This window comes from Leopardus geoffroyi, chromosome C3, assembly GCF_018350155.1.
Source record: "Leopardus geoffroyi isolate Oge1 chromosome C3, O.geoffroyi_Oge1_pat1.0, whole genome shotgun sequence".
Lineage (NCBI taxonomy): Eukaryota > Metazoa > Chordata > Mammalia > Carnivora > Felidae > Leopardus > Leopardus geoffroyi.
In genome coordinates, this window is record NC_059338.1 from 33015721 (window position 1) to 33036335 (window position 20615).

Sequence of the window (20615 nt, forward strand, 5' to 3'; positions counted from 1 at the left end):
CTTGAACACTGGCAGATGCCTGGCTTTCCCCCAACATCCCAGGGCAGGGACCCAGCCTCTCCTGATCCGGGTCCTGGCCCAGAACGGAAACCGGGACGGGCGGGATTCCCGCTTGCCCGGAGCGCGGAGCAGGTCCCGCATGCGCAGTTGGCTCTCTTCCGGAGACCCCAGTGGCCACGCCGGCAGCCCTCGCTTCCGGGGTCTACTTGGGGGGATCCCCAGGCCTGCGCGCCCCGCCCGGCAAGGCAGCGGGGTCCCCCCACGTCTGCCTTTGGGGAAATAGGGCACCACTGTGGATGGCGGGGCTTGCAACTGGGCAGTTGCCTTATGTCTCCACGACCCTCGAACTCTCCCGTCTGTGGGCGCTGGTAATGGCAAGACACCCTGGCGCACGGTATGTAGTGTTTCTTTATGAATTAGTTTTATTAACTTGCCGTTAGAGACCTGGAAATCAATCTCTTCCGTTTCTACGGGCTTTACTTTCCCAGAGAGACCTCCCTGGAATAACCTCTGCCTTCAATCTTGACTTGTTTTTTGCTGCTTTTCTTAATTCCTGTCTTATTTGTCCTCTTGTCTGCTTCTATCAGCCGTGCAAGTTGAAGAATGTTCTTGGCACCATTTTAGCATTCTGATCTTTCTAGAAAAATCTTAGAGGCTAGAACTAGTTCGGACTAGAAAGACTGGCTCTTGTTTGTCAGCCCTAAGAGCAGAGAGTGGGGAGTGCATTCTTGTGCTTTTTGGTAGCAGTGATAATTTCAGGAGTAAGGTTGTCTGTTTGCGGAAATACTCTGCTTCCCCACGCCTGCCGCTTCTCCCAGCACTAACTCACCCTTCCTTCTCCACACATTTTTTTTTTTTTCTAAATCCACCTGGATGCTCTTCCTCCCACTTTACTCCTATCATAAATCTCAGAACATGTCAAAAGACATCATTTTATTTTAAAACACATCCCTGGGTTGCCTGGGTGGCTCAGTCGGTTGGGTATCCTACTTACGGTCTCGCGGTTCATGAGTTGGAGCCCCCATATGGATGAACTTGAGCCCTGCCCAGGATTCTCTCGGTCTCCCTCTCTCTCTGCCCCTCATGTGATTCTCTCTCTTTCTGCCCCTCGCTCACTCACGCGTACGCTCTCTCTCTCAAAAGTAAATAAATAAATAAAATATATTCCTAGTTAATATGCATGACTTCCTCAATAGTAGCTTATATTTAATATGTATGTATCTGTGTATTTTTAGTATGTAACATTGGTAAGATATATATAAAGCTTAATTCGGAGTAACTCATTTCGAAGTCTCCAAGATGCTATGTTTGAAAAACACTCTACTTTTATAAATGGTTTCTATCTTGCTTAATTTTGAAGTTCCTTGGGATCATAATAGGAAAATTGTAATAGTTGCATTTTGTGCTAAATATGCCAATGTTCTACATTTCATACTTCTGTCATTATAATGTTTTAATCATAACAAATATCTTTCTTGTGTTTTTGTTTATTAGGATGATTGTCATTCCTGAATATTTGAAATGTTATAGTATTAATACATTCTTAACTCCTTGGTTTTATGATATGGTGGCTTCAGAAATTAAATTCTTGCCTACACCTATGGCAACTTTCCCATTTAAACATGTAAATAGAGCACAGAGATTATGATCTCAGTTAATCTGTTACTGAGTATGGTTCTAATATATTCCAAAAAGAAAGCAATTCAGTATAAGAAAAGGATACCTATAAAAAGTACAGGTAAAGATTGTTAAACGCTAGCATTTATACTAGCAGCAATATTTGAAGATATTAAAATAGTGACAGCCAGCATTTTCATGGCTTCATAGTTTATGGGAAAACTTACAGTAAATCATTTCATTGCCACCGTGACCCTGAGAGTTAGTTGATATTATGCCTGCATGTTAGAGTGAGGACCCAGAAGCTCAGAACTATTTATCAATATCAAAGCACTTTCTTAGAAACCACTAGAACACATCAAAGCTGGGACTGGGAGCCCTGTCTTCTGCTCTCAAATTCCACAGCCTTTCCACTACACCCATTCTTCATATTACTACATATATTTTGGCTCATCCCCTCCTCACTCAGACCTGCACACCCACCCCGCTGATGGCTAGGAAATCACTAAGAGCAGTAGTCAGACAAAGGGGGTTTAAAATGGAGCACGCCATTCACAGCTACTCGCTAAACCACAAACCAGCCGTCAAAGCAAAGATGACAGAAGAGACATTGACCCCTCGCTAAACCCTCTGCAGTCCTTCTCCCTTGCTCTTCAGCTCGTTCTTATTCATACAATAAAAGTACTAATAAATGTAGTCAGAGGGCAGAAGTTTCAGTTGAACATCCTGAACGAAATGCATTGCTGCTCTGCTCGTAGGCCACCTTTTCTGTGAAGATTTTCCTGATCCGAAGCAGCGTCATTGGCTCCTTTGTGCTGCGTCAGCATTCTGGTCAGAGAGCGATTGTAAGTTTTGTTTGCCTGCCTTCTCCCAGGGTAAACTGTGAGTATTTCGTCAGGGATAAATTTTGTCCTCGTCATTTTTATGTCTCCGTGGTCTGGCACAATGTCCAGTGCCATGGAAGCATGTCCTGAATATTTGCTGAGTGAATAGTATTTGTTACTTTGTGCGCTCATTCAACAAATGCTTGTCAAAAGCCAGAAACTTCATTTCTTCATAAAACTGTTTCAGATGGCTCTAGTTCTGAGCAAGAGCCTGAATACGTGCGTAATTTTTTTTTATATGACACTACAGAAATGATCAGTTTCATCATTAAGAGCATGTAGAAAAACAGTCATTTTCCTTTGATAACATGAAGACACAACCCACGAAATCCAAATGTTTTCTTTTGCCTGCTAGTCATTATTTGCCTTTTGGGTGTGAAAGATATTTGTTATGAATATATATATTATGTGGTGAGTAAAATGTGAGGTATTTAGATAGATGCTCACAGAAACAATATTTAAGTGTCCTTTAAACTCATGTCTTACAGCGGGGGAGCCTGGGTAGCTCAGCTGGTTAAGTGTCCGACTTCGGTTCAGGTCATGATCTCATGGTCTGTGAGTTTGAGCCCTGTGTCGGGCTCTTTGTTGACAGCTCAGAGCCTGGAGCCTGCTTTGGATTCTGTGTCTCCCTCTTTCTGCCCCTCCCTGGCTTGCTCTCTGTCTCTTTCTTTCTCTCTCAAAAATAAACATTAAAAAGATTTAAAAAAACTCATGTCTTACATATTGTATATCTTTATATAAATATGGACTGTTAATAATTATTCCCAATAAATTGACTTAAGTTCATCAAATGGTTTATTTGTTAACTTTGTAATCAGCAAAAACTTTCAATAATAATGGTAATCATAATGATAATAACAATTTTTCTCATGAAAAAGCTTATATTTTATGATACACAGTACTTTTATTTCCCCCAAATTATTTTCATCACCATTAAGTTATCTATATGAATTGTCATAGAAAAATGGTATTAAAAAAGTATTTTAATTGATCAAAAATATATTTAGAGAAGATAGAACATTAAGCCTAGATTCAAATCTCCTCATTGCCTGAAATTCAAATTGTGCTTTTGATAAATGCTACTGTAATGAAATGGTTAGTGCCAATGACTGTCAGAGTTAGTGACATCATACCTGTTAGTCTGTCGGAATGGATGAGGAATATTGGAGAAGGCACAGAGAAGAACATAAAAAGTTATTAATAGAAGAAGGTCTGATAGGAAATTATAAATGAGTAATTTATATGTAATTCAAAGGCGTAGAATAAGTTTCAAGTGTGCCTGTGAAAGACTGTATGAAAATATGGTTGATACAAACTACTGAGGAACACCGTTGTTGGAACTATTCTGAATAGACCTGTCCTGAATAATCTAGACCTCCCACCAGAGGGCAATAGAGAGCAGGTCAGGGAAGGTATGCTCACGTTTTCTTTGCATGATCCATGATCCTTCTGTGTTCATTCCTATCTTAATTAAATGTTAAAGGGGGGAAAGTTGTTAACACTTGATACTTTTATTTTGTTCTTTCCCATGTAATAATAGTCCATTCACTTGGACTATTGTATTATTGGGCGCTCTGATTCTACCCTAACAACCCCCTTCAGTATATACTCAACATAACAAGGAGAGTGATTTTCTTAAAATGTAAGTCAGATCATTCCAGTCCTCTGCTCAAAACTATCCAACAACTTCCCATCTTATTAAGAGCAAGAGAGAAAGTCCTTCCAGCCGCCCACAAGCCCCAATAGTCTGACCCTATTATGTCTTCTCCTTGCTCCCTCCATTCCTGTCACATCAGCTTCATTGCTGCTTCTCAGACTTTCCAGTACTCTTTACCTAAGGGCCTTCACATCTGCTGTTCCTCTGCCTGGATGCTATTCCACAAGACATTTGCTAACTCCCTTCCTTACCTATCTAGAATTTTATTCATGTGTAACCTTCTTAGTAGCGCCTTCCCTGGTCATTGTACCTGAAGTTCAGTTCCTAATTCCCCTTATTTGTTTTCCTTTTCTCCACTGTGCTTATCACCACCTAACCTACTATGTATTTTATTTATTACTATTTTATACATGTCTGTCTCTTCCCTCTAAGATGGAAGAGGACTTTTTCATCACCTCTTTATTCTTATATTTACAGAGCCTATAACAATGCTTGGCACGTTGCAGGAACTCAATCTATATACACACCTGAGTGTATACGGGTGTCTGTGTGTTTTGACAACATTAATGGCTGGGTGAATTCAACAGATACTTATTTGTTATTTATTTTTTTAATATTTATTTATTTTTGAGAGGGAGAGAGACAGAGTGTAAGCCAGGGAGGGGCAGAGAGAGAGGGAGACACAGAATCCGAAGCAGACTCCAGGCTCTGAGCCCAAAGCAGGGCTCGAAAACACGGACTGTGAGATCATGACCTGAGCCGAAGTCAGATGCTCAACCTATAAGCCGCCCAGGCGCCCCTCAACAGATACTTATTTTTATCCATATCATCTATCCAGGACTGTTACTAGCAAAAAATACTACACACATACACACACACAGACACCTTTGTGTTGTCACATGAAAATCCACATAATTGTCTACATCAGTGGTTTCTCAAAGTGTGGTCCCCAAACCAGCAGAAGATCAGCATCGATATTGCATGGGAACTTGTTAAAAATGCACGGACCCCACCACAAATCTACTGAATCAGAAACTGTATTTTTAAACTTTATTTATTTATTTTTGATGGGGGTGGGCAGTGAGAGGGGCAGAGAGAAAGGGAGAGAGAATCCCAAGAAGGCTCTGCACTGTCAGCCTGGTGTGGGGCTCAATCCCAAGAACTGTGAGACCATGACCTGAGTTGAAATCAAGAGTCAGACGCTTAACTGACTGAACCACCCAGGTGCCCCAGAACCTGTATTATAATAAGCTCTCTGGGTGAGTCTGATGCATGCTAAAGTTTGAGAACTACTGATAGAAATAAGTTTATTGAGCTGGAATAGGCAATTGGACTTTTAATGCATTCTTATTTTGCATGTTAGAGATTTCAAGTTTTGCTTGGATAAAATAAGCTTGGAAATATTCTGGCTTTAATAAATGCCAAGTGAGCCGTCTTCTTAGTGAGCCCTACACCTACCTTCCCATTCATCCCTGCAGTCACTCTTCCTGGCCAGGTCCTAATGTCTTATCCCTGGTCTGGATGGCTTTCTAACTGAGTAGTCTCTCCATGTGCTAACTAGTCTTCTAACTAGTCTCCATACACTAACACATTTTCGTGAATATAAAATGAATTTTTCGTATGTTGTCATCCTTGAAATAAAGATGCATCTTGCAATCAATAAGTAAATTTAATGGTGTTTCTTTTCTTATTTTCCAAAAGATTATTTTTATGCCAAAGACCTATTTTTTAATGAAGGAAATAAGATATTTTCCTACACTGTTTTGCTTCATCATGCATCAGATTGGCCTGGTCCTGCCCTCTTGTAGCCCCATTTTTCTCATGCTTCAGGCACCCTAACATGAAAACTGTTCATTTGTCAATCTGCTAATTTTAAGAAAGCCCTCAGTGAAAGAACGGTACACTGCATAAACTTGAACTAAAAGCAGCTACGAGCTCATGTATTCTTTCCATTCAAAAAGTCTGCAGCTGCTTCCTTTCTGCTTAAGTTGGAGTTTTTGCTTATGCCTGGCATTTTCTCACCAGTTCTGCCTCTCTCTGAGCCTATTTCTGCAGTTCATGAATCACCACGTAGGAAGCACAGTGGCATGCACAGAGAAGGATTCCCGCAGTGTGAAGCCCCTCTCCGCGGGCTACTGCTCTTTTCCCTCTTCTCCCTCTCTCTGTCTTTTAAAATTTATTATGTTTTCTTACTTTGCTGCACTGAGGAGCACAGGCTTTTGCCTGTAAGCCAGGTTCTTTATGATCCTCTAAATTTGGATGTAGCACACGGCAGCTGGGTTATTATAGTAGTTTCCAGGATTCATTGGGAGGTCTGGGTTCAGGCAGAGCATCTATGCATCCATGCTGATTACTAATAGTCTTCTTCCCTTCCCAACTCCAGCTTTTCCCTTGTTCCTAGAGACCTTCTTTGGGTTTCTCATTAATTGGCCTTGGTCCTATAGACCTTCTTTGGGTTCCTCATTCATTACCACAAACGCTGGTCGCCATGGGATAGCACTGAAGCAAAGCAAGCCTCCTTGTGGGTCTAAATGATGGGATATTGCAAGAAAAGTTTCTAAATTAAGTTCACATAAACCAAACTCCTGGCTCCCAGCCCTACCTATACATTAGAATCGTCAATTAAATTTGACTCTCTGAAGGTGGAATCTGAGCATCTTTGTTTCAGATCTCCCTGGGTAATGGCTAATGCCTAGCCAGGGCTGGGAGCCACTGATGAGCTCCCAGAATGCAGGCTATTTTACTTGTGGAGATTGGTGATCAAGACGAAAATCACACCTTTGTGTCTGAATAAGCCTAACCAGCTAATATCAGACATAATTCTTACTGCCTGATGAGTCTGTCACTTAAACTCTGCAAGCAAGTTATATTTATGTCAACAGAGCTAAAATAATAAAAGTTAGTTGATTTCTTACAGGGCAAGAGAAGAACATAGTCAAATAGGGAACAACTCTATTATACCAGGGTTTGGACAAGGGAGGTGACCTCATTGTGGGCTTTGAGCTAACGTTATGGTGAGAAAAAGGCATTGATTTTCATTGGGCCCAGCAGGGATACGATTTATCCACAGTATAAATTAATTCGTTGTAGAGTAAAATGTCTTATAATTGAATTTTACTATATTTCCCATTTGGAATATACTCTTGACATCTTTTATGCCTAAATTTATGCCACTGAAAGGATTCATTACAATCCAATTAATTGAAATGTAAAAAATAAAAACATACCTTGTAAAACATCATTTCTCAAGCTGTGTTTTGCCATTATGAGACTATTTAAGAACACTGTAGCTAAAATGGCTGAAACATTTCTTTGATCTCATGTCTGTCTCTTTCAGTCACCATCCGCAATATTGTACTAGCAGCAGGAAATAGAAGATACTATCTTAATTAAACCATACTGGGTTTTAAATGTGTCCATTATAAACAAAAGCAATCCCACACCAGCCCCACAAAAGTTTATTTTTTTTTAATCAAAAATTTTAAACATTGAAATTCAATTGCTGTAACTCAGTTTTAAAAAAATAGACATGATGATTTGGCATATAGATAAGGAGCTTTTCACGTAGGAGTACTGTTTTATAACCCCTTTTACTGTTCCTCATAACTTTTAGCTTAGTACTGTAATTAAAGGCAATCAATAAAATAATTTTCCACTTAACACAGCATTCTACCAACACAAAGCATAGAGAAGGTAAACTCTTAATATGTTTACCTCAATTTCATTACCACACAGGGTGTCCAGAAATGTATGGAAAAATTTAGAAAATTAAAACAATTCAGTAACAGTTTATTAAGCAGCCATTATTGGCTATGCTGGGCACTTTGGGAATAGTGCCTTCTCTTAATACAATGACTGACATATAATAAATACCCAAAAAGGACTGATGAGTTAAAGCATAAACATAATACATGACTTCTGTCCTTTAGGAAGTAATACTTCAGTGGGACGAGACAAAAACACAGATCTCTGAAGAACAGGACAAAGTTCACGAATAGAGGCGCAAACCACTATGGAAGTGATAAATAATTACTATTGCAGTTGAAAGTGTTATTTCAGCAGATGGTAAATCAGAAATGCTTCTTGAGTTAGGCGAGAGTTGAATGAAGTACTGAAAGTCCAGAACGTCACAGAGTAGACACTGAATTGAGGGAGGGAGGGAAACCATTGGAACAGAAGATGAAGACAATTCAGGAAATGGAATGCTCTGGTGGAAGGAGGTGTGGAGATACGATTACAATGTAAGGGACAAATTGTGGAGGGTTTTTAATGAGACGTGAAAATTATTCTCGTGTGGTGGGAAGCTCTCGAGTTTCTTCAGAAGGGAATGGCACACTCAGATCTATTTTAGAAGGATGATTTCAGAGGCACTGTTCAGAACAACCTGGAGAAGGCAGAGGCCGGAAATAGAATCTAGGAGGTTGTATAGTAAGTATACACAAGATGATGAGGACATGAGCCAAGGTACTGGTAACAGTGGATAAGCTCAACTTGGAAGACATGTTGGATGTCCAGATAGATTTTGAATATTTGTTTTAGGTGAGGATTGAGGGAAAGGGAGCAAATTTCACGTCAGAGCAACTAGGGAAATGGCTATTTTATAAGAGATGTTTCCAGAATGTGTAATATTAGAAAAATGACATACTGGTATACGTTTTGAAGAGAAATACTTTACAAATAATTATATTGCTTAACATACATGGAAAAAGAATGACAAGAAAAAGAAGTAAGTGTGAAAGCGTTGAGAGAAGGCAAGTTGAAATTCAAGTACCACGGGAGGTTATAAAAGTGGCGAGCGATAAGGGAAATGTGGCATTAAAATGTGAAAAATGTCACAACGAGGTGAGTCAGGAAGCACAGGAAAGTGGCGAGCAGAAGTCAGAATGAATGAATGGGAGAAAGCATAGATTAGTGTAGAGAATCCAGAGAGTGAAACAGTGCATCAGAGATGGTCACCATGAAGAAATGACCTAAATGGGTAACTGGTTCTGGAGGATAGGGAGCAGAGAAGGTAATAAATAACACGTAACCTTCTAGTGAATGAATGGTCAACTCGTTACTCTGTACTGAAATACCACCTCAACAGAAACTTGGTGAATAGCTATGAGGTACTATTATTTACTGTTTCCAAGAAATTAAACAAGAAGTGACTTCTTTATTAGTAAAATTGTGGTTTAACTCATTTACCATATTACATCAGCCTTGCCATCACTCATCTGTTGATCACACCTTAGAACCCACTAACATGTATCCGTTCCATGGCCTGCTTTCCCGGTTGGCTGCAATGTCAGGCTTTGGACATTAGCTGATAGGCACACTTTAGCTAAGACAAAAGGAATCTTCTCTTGACGAAACTTGAAGTGCCCTGACCTGGAAAGCTAGGCCTCATAGGGCCCACTAATTCTAGACTGAACTTCAGATTTAAATAATGTAAGGGCTCTATTTAAAACGACAACAGTGACATCTGGCAAATGTTTAAGCCCAGCGGACTTTTAGTAGTCTAGGATGCTTTCTAATTCCTAGCAGCAGGAATTAACAAGACCATATTCATAAACAAGCGGCTAAGACAAAAAGTCACCTCTGCTTCTGTCATATTAAAGAAAGGGACTCTGACCCTCCCCTGTTCATGCTCTGTCTCTCTCTGTCCCAAAAATAAATAAACATTGAAAAAAAATTTTTTTTTAAAAAAAGGGGCGCCTGGGTGGCGCAGTCGGTTAAGCGTCCGACTTCAGCCAGGTCACGATCTCGCGGTCCGTGAGTTCGAGCCCCGCGTCAGGCTCTGGGCTGATGGCTCAGAGCCTGGAGCCTGTTTCCGATTCTGTGTTTCCCTCTCTCTCTGACCCTCCCCTGTTCATGCTCTGTCTCTCTCTGTCCCCCCAAAAATAAATAAACATTGAAAAAAAAATTTTTTAAAGAAAGGAAAAGCTGATTACGTCCTCTGGTATTCAAACGTGATAGCACTTACCAGAATAATCACGGGGGCAGATACAAGTGTATCTTCCTATCTCATTGAGGCATGTAGCTTCATTCTTGCAGGGATCTGAGACACATTCGTCCACTTCCAGCTCACAGTGCCTGCCCTGATATCCTGGGACACAGAAGCAGGAATAGCCATCCATTCCATCCTGGCACACGGCTCCGTTGTGGCAAGGGCTAGAAGCACACGGATCATGACCCTCTTCACAGAATCTTCCAGCATATCCTTCTGGGCAGATGCAGACGGGGTGAACAGGGTCCTGATGGCAAACACCTCCGTGTTGGCAGGAGCTTGTGCCACAGAAAACAACGGCAGTTTCACAGGTTGTCCCACTAAAACCAGGAGGACATTTGCAGAGAAAGCTCCTTTCTCCTGGGGTATTCACACACGTGGCATTTCCTTGACAGGGATTGGAGAAGCATGGGTCTTTCGTGTTGTCACAGTCTTCGTCCAAATCAATCGCTGTGTCCGAACAGTGGCAACTGTTGTCCTTTGAAGTATTACTGCATGTAGAATTGTTTCGGCAAGAACTTGCAAGGCACCTGGTGTCATTTTTATTGCCAGAGGAATCTAGAAGGAAATAAAAGATGTCAAGATGTTTACAAATAAATGGCTGAGGGTAAAAATAAAGATTTTCTCTCTGCTTCCACGCATCTCAAAGAAACTCATTAATGAAATACAGTTGGCTGCATTCTAATGATGAGTTTTAGCAAATGATGTCCAATGATGAGGTCTTTCATTAATGATGGTTTGTCATATAGTTGGTAATGAGAAACAAAAGTAGCTGGTTTCAGATTCTTTGCTTTTCCTCCACTTCCCTTTCTCGGGGCCAAGTGAGCAATGGAATGCATTGAAGCAACTGTTAAGTTGCCTCACACACACACATTTTTGAAATTCACATTCTCCCATGGAGGATCCTGGAATATACTGGGAAATGACGTACAAAATTGTCTCTGAATATATTGCCTAACTAAAACTAATATTCAAATGAATGACTCAGTTTATGACTGCTTTGTCACAGTTACCCTTTGTATTCTAAATTTTTTTTTTTCAACGTTTATTTATTTTTGGGACAGAGAGAGACAGAGCATGAACGGGGGAGGGGCAGAGAGAGAGGGAGACACAGAATCGGAAACAGGCTCCAGGCTCTGAGCCATCAGCCCAGAGCCTGACGCGGGGCTCGAACTCACGGATCGCGAGATCATGACCTGGCTGAAGTCGGACGCTTAACCGACTGCACCACCCAGGCGCCCCTACCCTTTGTATTCTAAAAAGAAAAGCATAGGAAGATGAAAATACTAAAACAGGATAGAGTGCCAACTATTTATTGAAGGCTTGCCAGGTATTTCACATATATTATTCTAACCCTCATAGCAACACAGTGTTACTATGTACAGTTTACAGATGACAGATTAAATAAATCCCTCTTCAAGGAAACAGATGTAGTCAAGTTCATGCACTTTTATTTTCCTATGGACTTGTGTTTTTATATGCGTCTCTGTTCTAGGGATACATTTTTTTGAAATTCTAATTGGAATAATAACCAACAGAAAAACAATAATTCTTTAATTTGTTGACAAACTCATTAGCTATGTATATGCATATAGGTTGTCCCCAAATATGCATAGATTATGATTACAGCATAGTTATTTTCTCAGTCGTGTATACTTAGAAGCCTTATGATTTCTCAACTCAATTGTATTTTCCCATGAAACACTGTCTTGCATGTGGATTCATCTACTATATCATTCTCTTATTTTTACTTTCTTTCTCTCAGTATTGCTCACAAATATAAGAGTGGCAACAGTACAGGCTTGTAATAAAAAAAAAGTTACAAAACGGGGAGTTTGCTCTTAGGATATGAGACATAAATCAACTATTGTTGGGAGAAAATAGTGTGCAAACTTTGAGAAATATGTAATGACAAATCTTTTCCCTCTCTTCCTGCAAAAGAAGAGGTGATTCTTGTAACCTGGTGTGGCCACAAGCAGGGTGATGAGAAGATACTTAAAAGAAATGATGGACTGGTGTGTCGTACAACAGTGAGAATATTTTCATAATTATCTTCTATGGAGTCTTTCTGGCAGCCAACAATTTTCCTCCAGTGCCTACACATAGAAAGTTAACATATGCTTATAAGGGCACCTGGGTGGCTCAGTCAGTTGAGCGTCTGACTTCGGCTCAGGTCATGATCTCACCGTCCGTGAGTTTGAGCCCCACATTGGGCTCTGTGCAGACAGTTCAGAGCCTGGGGGCTTACTTCACATTCTGTGTCTCCCTGTCTCTCTGCCCTCCCCTGCTCGCACTCTGTCTCCCTCTCTCTCTCAAAAATAAATAAACAGTAAAGAAGAAGAAGACGAAGAAGAAGAAGAAGAAGAGGAAGAAGAGAAAGAAAGAAAGAAAGAAAGAAAGAAAGAAAGAAAGAAAGAAAGAAGGAAAAAGAAAGAAAGAAAGAAAAAGAAATTAACATATGCTTATATATTATCAGGAGGGTTGATCAGAGAGCCAACATTTTCTACTCCCTATGAGAAAACTCAACTAATCATCCTTTTACTTTAGTTTTAGTCTTTTTGTTTTTTTTTGAGATGCTGGCTTTCCTATCACATCTTCAAATGCGATATCTTAGCTGCAGTGTCACTTCCTGAGAGCTTTCTCTGAACTCCTTTTCTAAATTTTGTTGTTTTATTTGCTATGTTACATATGCTGTTATTTTTTTCTGTTTATGTTTGTTTTCTGTTTTCTTCATTAGAATGTTAGTTCTTTGGAGGAAAGGAGGAAACCTTGTCTGTATTTCCTGGGTCTGCAATATTACTCATCACGTAACAGGTGTCCATACATATTGGAAGGAAGGGGGAACATGTCACAACCGAAACATGGAAGGGTGCTGTGAAATCACATGTGTCAGGGAAAGCATACCAGGAAAAGCCTCACTGAAGAAAAGGTACTTGAGATTTTTTTTTTTTTTTAATGAATGCAAGGGAGGAAAGATATTATTTGCACACAAAAGAACTAACGCATGAGGAGTATTGGCATTCTTGGCAATACTAAGAAAATTGTGAGAGGGTGTGGGGCAGGAAATGGGGAGGGATATGAAGAAATATTTAATAAGTTCAAACTTTTGGAAGCATTTAAAGTTCTTGTGTCCAAGCTGAGAAAACTCAGTTGAATACTCCAGCTGTCCTCTTAACTGCACCAGCAAGGGAAGGCGTTGATGAAATTTGGTTTTCCATTTATTTTTGTTTTGTTTATTTTGTTAGTGGTGATGGTGATGCTGATGGTTGTTTCCTTCATTAATCATCAAGCATTATCACTGAAGCCATGAAATAAAGAATTAGTGTGGGAAGACAGCAAAGGAAATTGGCATTTATACCCAACGCCTTTCCAATGCAACTTTTAAAATAGATTTCTAACAATATTTGTGTAAAGCGTTCTACAGATGGAAAGCTAAGCTTTGTAAGGACTAAGTCATTTGAATGGTGTCAAAGAGAGGAAGGATTTGAATCTCTGATTTGTTTGGTTCTAAAGTCCATTTCTTTTTGCTGTATTATTTTGGAAGTTAGGATACTTACTGGGTAGGGTTTCTGATGTAAACATGATGATATTCGCATTAAGTGTTTTATTCTGTTCCTTTCCAAAATTCATGAAAGACGTGAAGGGATAACAAATAAGCACATTGAAAAATACTCAACATTATTTGCCATCAGGGAAACAGAAATTAAAAACAGTATCACTACTTACCCACTAGAAAGAGCAAATGACAAAAATTGGCATTACTAGATGCTCACAGGATGTGGAAAAAATGGAAGTCTTATTCAAGTCCTCTCTGTCTCTGTCTCTGTCTCTCAGTAACTAATCATTCTTGCCTGTGTGTTACCAGTTATATTAGTGTTTTCAAATATTGGCCTTCGACTTTGTATAGTTTCTCCAGAAGATCTTTGTTTTCTGTCCTAGATTTCTGCTTTTACATTTTTATTTTCTTAATTCTGCTAAGAATTAAGCAGTTTAGCTTGTTATTTACTTTTTCAGGCATTCTTTCTAATTTATTAATTTAAGACAAAATTTCTGTGTAAGCACCGCTTTACTGCATTTCATGTGATTTCTTTTCAATGTTATTCAAATAAAAATATTTTCCGATTTTCATGGTGATTTCTTTCTTCTTTGAACTATGGAAAATCTGTAAAACTCAATTATATCAAATTGCTAACTGTGTTATTCAGAACTTCTATAGCATTGGGGCTTTTTCTGCTTCTCTTCATTGAGATTGATGCATTGAAATCTCTGACAGTGAATATGAATTTTTCTGTTTCTCATTTTAGTTCTGACAGTTTTCACTTCTATATTCTGAAACTATATTCCTGTGTCATAGAAATTTAACATGGTAACATTGTCCTGCTAGCTTGACCCTCATAGGCATAAAATATCCTTTTTATCTTTAGTAATGCATCATACCTTAAAAGACTACTTTCACTGTTGTTGTACTGCCCTATCAGTCACATATCTCATATGTGGCTGGAGGGAATACAAAATGGCATAGCCACTTTGGAAAAAAGTTTCAAAGTGTCTTATTAATTTAAACATACACTTATTCAGGAATCCCACACCTAGATATTTCCCCCAAGAAAATGAACACATAATATCCACACAAAACCTTGCTTGCAAAATTCATAGCAGCTTTATTCATAATGACTGACACTGGAAAAACCCCAAATGTTCATCAGTTGGTAAGTAAATTTTAATATATCACACATTGGACTACTACTCAGGAATAAAATGGGCAAATTACTGACCCAGTGAACAACATGGAGGAATCTCTAAAGTATTACGTTAATTAAGAGAAACCAGACACAAAGACTATCTGCTGGATGATTCCTTTTTATGAGACATTTAGACATTTTAGAGAAGGCAAAGTTATAATGATGGAAAGCAGCTCAGTGGTCACCAGGGAATGGAGGTGGGTGAAGGAAACTAATTGTAAAGAGTTTCTGTGGAAACATTCTATATCATGATTGTAGTAATAGCTATTGACCATATGTGTTTGCCACTGAAATTGGGTTAATTTTTTTTTTTTTTTTTTTTTTAAAGAGAAGTTTTTTCAACGTTTATTTATTTTTGGGACAGAGAGAGACAGAGCATGAACGGGGGAGGGGCAGAGAGAGAGGGAGACACAGAATCAGAAACAGGCTCCAGGCTCTGAGCCATCAGCCCAGAGCCTGACGCGGGGCTCGAACTCACAGACCGCGAGATCGTGACCTGGCTGAAGTCGGACGCCCAACCGACTGCGCCACCCAGGCGCCCCGAAATTGGGTTAATTTTATTGTATGTAAATTATACCTCAATAAATAACACATAGAAACAGTCCTAGGGGGGGAAAAAAAGGACAAGAAGGAATGAAATCGTCATACTCACAAGATCCAGAAGGAAGGTTGAGGGGACAGCAATAAATACACATATACATACACTCATACATATTAGTGGAAGCTCATCTGTAGATGGATGAGTTGGAATAGACTTAGTATACCAGAATAAGCAAATCCCAGGTGAGAGAATCCCAGAAGCAAGCCAGTTGATGCTGCGGAACCCCAGAAAGTTTCAGGAATTAGGGGTTCCAGGTACTCAAGTGGTGCTGAAAATGGGAAGGTTGTTTGGAAAACTTACCAAAAGTACAGTTAGATTCCCATGTTCCATCTTTCATCCCAGGAAACTACATGACTGCCCTTCCCCCATGAAGGCGATTCAAAGCCAAAGGCACAAGTGCTGGTGATGTGGGAGTGGCTGGCTCTGGTCTGATAAAAAGGGGGGAAGTGAATATCTACGTACAGAATTGTGAGACCCTCCCCATCCTCATTTCTAATTCAGTTCTAAAAATGCCAGCAGCCAGATTTACTCCCTAAGCAGGAAATAATTATTTCTCTTGATAAGCCCAAAAGAAAATACTTACAGATACTGGTATTGGGTGTCCCCATTGAAATGACCCAGGCCAATCACTCTAGAATAAATTTAATAAGCTAGAAAGTCCTGTAACATGAAATAAAAGAACTTTCCAATAGCTCTTTTTAAACAAATACATATATGAGTATATGTAAAGTGTATATATGCATATAGGGAATTGCTATCCTTTAATTATACTTTAAATGTTATTACAATTATACTTTAAATAATGATAAACAAATATCCTTGTATCCACTAATCAGCTTAAGAAACAGTAGTACCTCTTTATTTAATATCAACATATTTTTATGAGATTACCAGATGGAGAAAACCCTTTAAGATAAAACACTAAGAACAGAACACACACACAAAAAAAATATTTTTTAAGTAACTTGGATGAGACAAAGACAATTTAGGGAGTGGACAAAAAATTATGAAAATTTGAGGTTTAACATATTCAAAGAGTTGGAGGATATTGTGGCAATGAAATAAGTATAGGAAGTTATTAAAATAAACTTCTAGATAACAAAAGAGGTCTTTACAATTAAAAATACAGTAGTAGAAATGAAAAATCCAGTTGAGTTACTTGAAAGGTAATTTTGAGGAAAATCTACCAGATGCTAGAAAAAAAAATACTAACAGATTGGAAAGGGGAGGTAGAAGCAACAGGGAACCAGAGAGTGACTCAAGGAGGAGTTTCAAAATAAGAGAACAGGGGTGCCTGGGTGGCTCAGTCGGCTGAGCATCCGACTTCGGCACAGGCCATGATCTCACAGTTCGTGGGTTCGAGCTCAGAGCCTGGAGCCTGCTTCAGATTCTGTCTCCCTCTCTCTCTGCCTTCCCCTGCTTGTGCCTTATCTCTCTATCTCTCAAAAATAAACATTAAAAATATTAAAAAAGAAAAACAAAATAAGAGAAGAAAGGAAATGGGGTGGGAGGGGGAAGGAGGCAAGGAGAGGAGGGAGAAGGAATTTAAAATTATGACAGAAATACAGAAATTGTTGCCATAATTAAAAACAAGTGTATAGATTTAAAGTTTCTACTAAGTGCTATAGGAAAATAATTTTTAAAAAATCCACAGCAAGCCTTATCATTTTTCTGAGGTGGAACAGAGAATAACTCATTTACAAAGCATCAGAAATCAGAATAACATCTGATTTATCAGCAGAAACATTGGAAGCCAGGGGACATTAGAAACATGCCTTAAAAATCCTGAAAGAAAATAATTTCTAAATTGGAATTCTATGCCCAGCTAAACTGTCAATCAAATGTTAAGGGAGAAGAAAAATATTTACAGAGATTCAGAAATTCAAATTTTCACCTCACACACTCGCTTTTCAGGAAGATTCTAGAAGATAGGTTCCGTGAAAGTGGGAGTGTAAATCAAGAAAGAGACATGGAATCTAGCATACAAGCGTTCTAATAAAGAAACAGAACATTTTACTGAAAATTGCCTGCTGTACTACAGGTATGCTACCAGCATAGAGATTAACCAGTGCTGAAAGAGAAAGCAGAGCTCCAAGAAGGAAAATGCAGAGTACCATATAGAGAAGTAATGGAAAACTAAACTCTTTTTAAAAATATTCCCAGTATTAATTCTAGGGAAAAGGTTGCACAAAATGGGAAATGAAATCATAATATACTGTGTAACTGCAGAGAGTTCTTTGTAATACCAATAATGATAATAATACATGATTTAACCAAAGCAGCGGAGCTGTGGGGTGTGTGTGTGTGTGTGTGTGTGTGTGTAGTTGAAAACCACGGGAAAATTAAATCTACTTTTAGCATAGTAGGATTCCAATAGATTATGCCAGTATCAAAAGCAAGGGAAAATCTCAGCCTAGTATTTACAAGTATATAAATAAAAACCGTAAGAAAGAACTGAAAGAGTTTTAAGTAGTTGCTTCTGGAGAATGCACATTAGGAGTAAGAAGCAGGAATGGGGATGGCAAAAAGTGGACTAGTGTTTCCCTTACAACGCTTAGAGACTTTTAAAGTATTACAGAATACCTCTGATAAAGATATTTTTAAAAGCAAAAATGGATATTTATAATTTGGTCATGCACACTGACCCCCATCGCTTTGTTCACACATACACTTTGAATTATGTTTTCAGTACTCGTTCTGGACAAGATCATCTATCAAGCACATGCTTTTCCTGGGTTTCATCCAGGATAAATGGGAATATTGGCACCGTTTGCACACTTGCTTCCTGGGTTTATGGTGTGTCCATAGGTAAGGTGCTAATGGGACCTCTTGGAAATGCCCCCTATGACCTAGGCGTTATTAACTGACACTTGAGCGGACTGTAGTAAACAAGCAAAGACAACTGCCTCTCAAAAAGAAAATTATAATTTTTCAAACTTACAAAGGACTTGCAATTTACTGCCTTATTAAAAAATAGCTAAATAGCCAATTAAAGAAATAAAAATAAACTATGCATAGCCCAATGAAGTCATGAAGTAAGGGTTATAATTATTCCAGTTTTGTGCACCTAATTGAAAAAAATCTGTCATCTATATATATTATTGTATTGTGCCTAGTACATTGTGCGAACACTTAGTCAACAATGAAATAATTTTCGTTGTAATAATACCTTAAGAACGAAACTTTGAAAAATACTTAAAACTATAATTGGAGGAGTTTAATTCCCAGGGAAATGGCCATTGAGGATTTTGTTCCCCACTTTCATATAAAATTTAAATCCAGAGCAAGAAACTACTGGATATGAAGTGCAATTGGTATTTTCAGACCAATTTAGATAGTCTGCCAAACTGTTTCCTTGCAGTAAAGTTTGCCATCTACTGGCTGTTGTAAGAAGTTCTAGAACTGTGGGTTTCAGACTTTTCTTTCTGTAAGCACAACAGTACTCCTTCAAGTAAAATATGAGTAATCCCAGTATACAAAATCGTAATGTGGACCAGCTCAGGTTGAAGGAGACCTTGTGGCCCAGTCACGTAGCCTCCTGCCCTTTCTAAAGACAACTCCAAGGAGCCCTAGGAGCTGAGAATAGCAATTTGAAAATCTCTGTTCAGGAGAAAACAAGAAAATTTGTATGGTTACCATAATTCTTATTGTATTTGCTATTTTGGTATTGTGTATATCTATACATATATATGTGTGTATATACTTATATATATATATATATATATACACTCTATTATTATATATAAATTTACATGTTTATATACATATAAATATTTTTCAGAGAAGTAAAAACTAATTTGACCAGTTTCAAAGGAGATGAATGCCCAAGCATTAAATGTATTGTGTATGTGTGTGTGTATGTGTGGGTGTATTTTCTAATAATTCAGTGTACTTGGAAAGCAGCCATTTTGGTAAGTTAGCTTAATTATAGGGAAGAATATATTTATTCAGAACAAAGAAACACTACAAGGTGATTTTGGGGAAGAGCATTTTAGTTTCCCAGAGATTACTATAAATAATATTTGTTCCTTTGTTTTCGATGATTTTAATGCACTTACCTATGAAACAGGCAAGTGTTTCTCTAATTTAAAAATCATCATCAAGAATCTGAAATTTTTGTCAAGTGTTTGGTTTTTTTTTATCAATATGTTTGGCAACTTTTGTATTAGCCAACCATAGGAGATTTGTCACAAAGAGGACAGTGTAGTGGTGAGGAACAAAGTCCCTGAAGTAAAACACACCTACACTAAGTCTAGCTCACGGCCTGTTTCCTCAGCTGCAAAAAAAAAAAAAAAAAAAAAAAAAAAAAAAAAGGAGAAAAGAGTAAAATTTACTTCTTAAAGTTTTTGTCTTCGTGAGGATTCACTAGCTTAAATGGTTGATGGAATATCATAAGTGCTCAATAAATGTTAGCTCTTATTGTTATGTTTAGAGATAGTTTTGCATTCCTAATAGAAAATTCACTAGATTAGTACAAAATATAGCAATAGCAATAACAAAAAAAAAAAAAAAAAGGCGGGAGGAGGTGGGGAGTATCATCCACAAACATATTTTCACTGCAGGAATTTTATTTTGGAAAACAAACAAACCCAAGCATATCCTTATAGGGAGAGTTTGTCGATGAACTAATTCAACATGCCAGAGACATTTTTTCCCATAAAGTACGCAGACTTGCTTAGGATCAAATGAAGATAAACATCAGTTAGACTTAGAAAAGATCTTTTCTCCAGGGTTTGGTTTTCACAAGAAGATATTTAACATCTCCCTATATGTTTTGAGTACCACAAAATTTTGGCTCAGGGAAATACCTCGCAAAGTAAGCATTGCACAAGGCTTTCCCTGTTCATAAGACCTGCTCTCCTCAGTGCCTGTTTATGCACAACAAATGCTCAATGGATATTTCTTGGGGATTAATTGTCAAAGCCAAATCCTTACCTTAAAGATTTCCCTTGCTGTGTAAACTTTGTGTATGTATCTGTACACACACACACACAGAGGCATGCATGAGTAATGACTGACATTTTTTTTCCTTTTTTTTTTTTAATTTAAATACCTTCTTTTTTTTTTTTTCAACGTTTATTTATTTTTTTGGGGACAGAGAGAGACAGAGCATGAATGGGGGAGG

At 38.4% G+C, this 20615-nt stretch overlaps 1 protein-coding gene and 1 long non-coding RNA gene across 5 annotated transcripts in view; one reads left to right on the forward strand and one right to left on the reverse strand.

Moving 5' to 3' along the window:
• CRB1 (crumbs cell polarity complex component 1) overlaps positions 1-20615 on the reverse strand; it is a 208120-nt gene that overhangs the window by 132489 nt on the left and 55016 nt on the right. For all 4 annotated transcript variants that reach the window (XM_045456672.1, XM_045456670.1, XM_045456669.1 and 1 more), the window contains exon 2: positions 10124-10705. In XM_045456672.1, the coding sequence (XP_045312628.1) occupies positions 10124-10705 (582 nt within the window). The remainder of the gene's footprint in view (positions 1-10123; positions 10706-20615) is intronic.
• On the forward strand, positions 160-18735 carry LOC123586978. Its single transcript, XR_006707048.1, has 3 exons — positions 160-394; positions 2376-2462; positions 18180-18735. It is a non-coding gene; the product is annotated as an uncharacterized LOC123586978 (long non-coding RNA).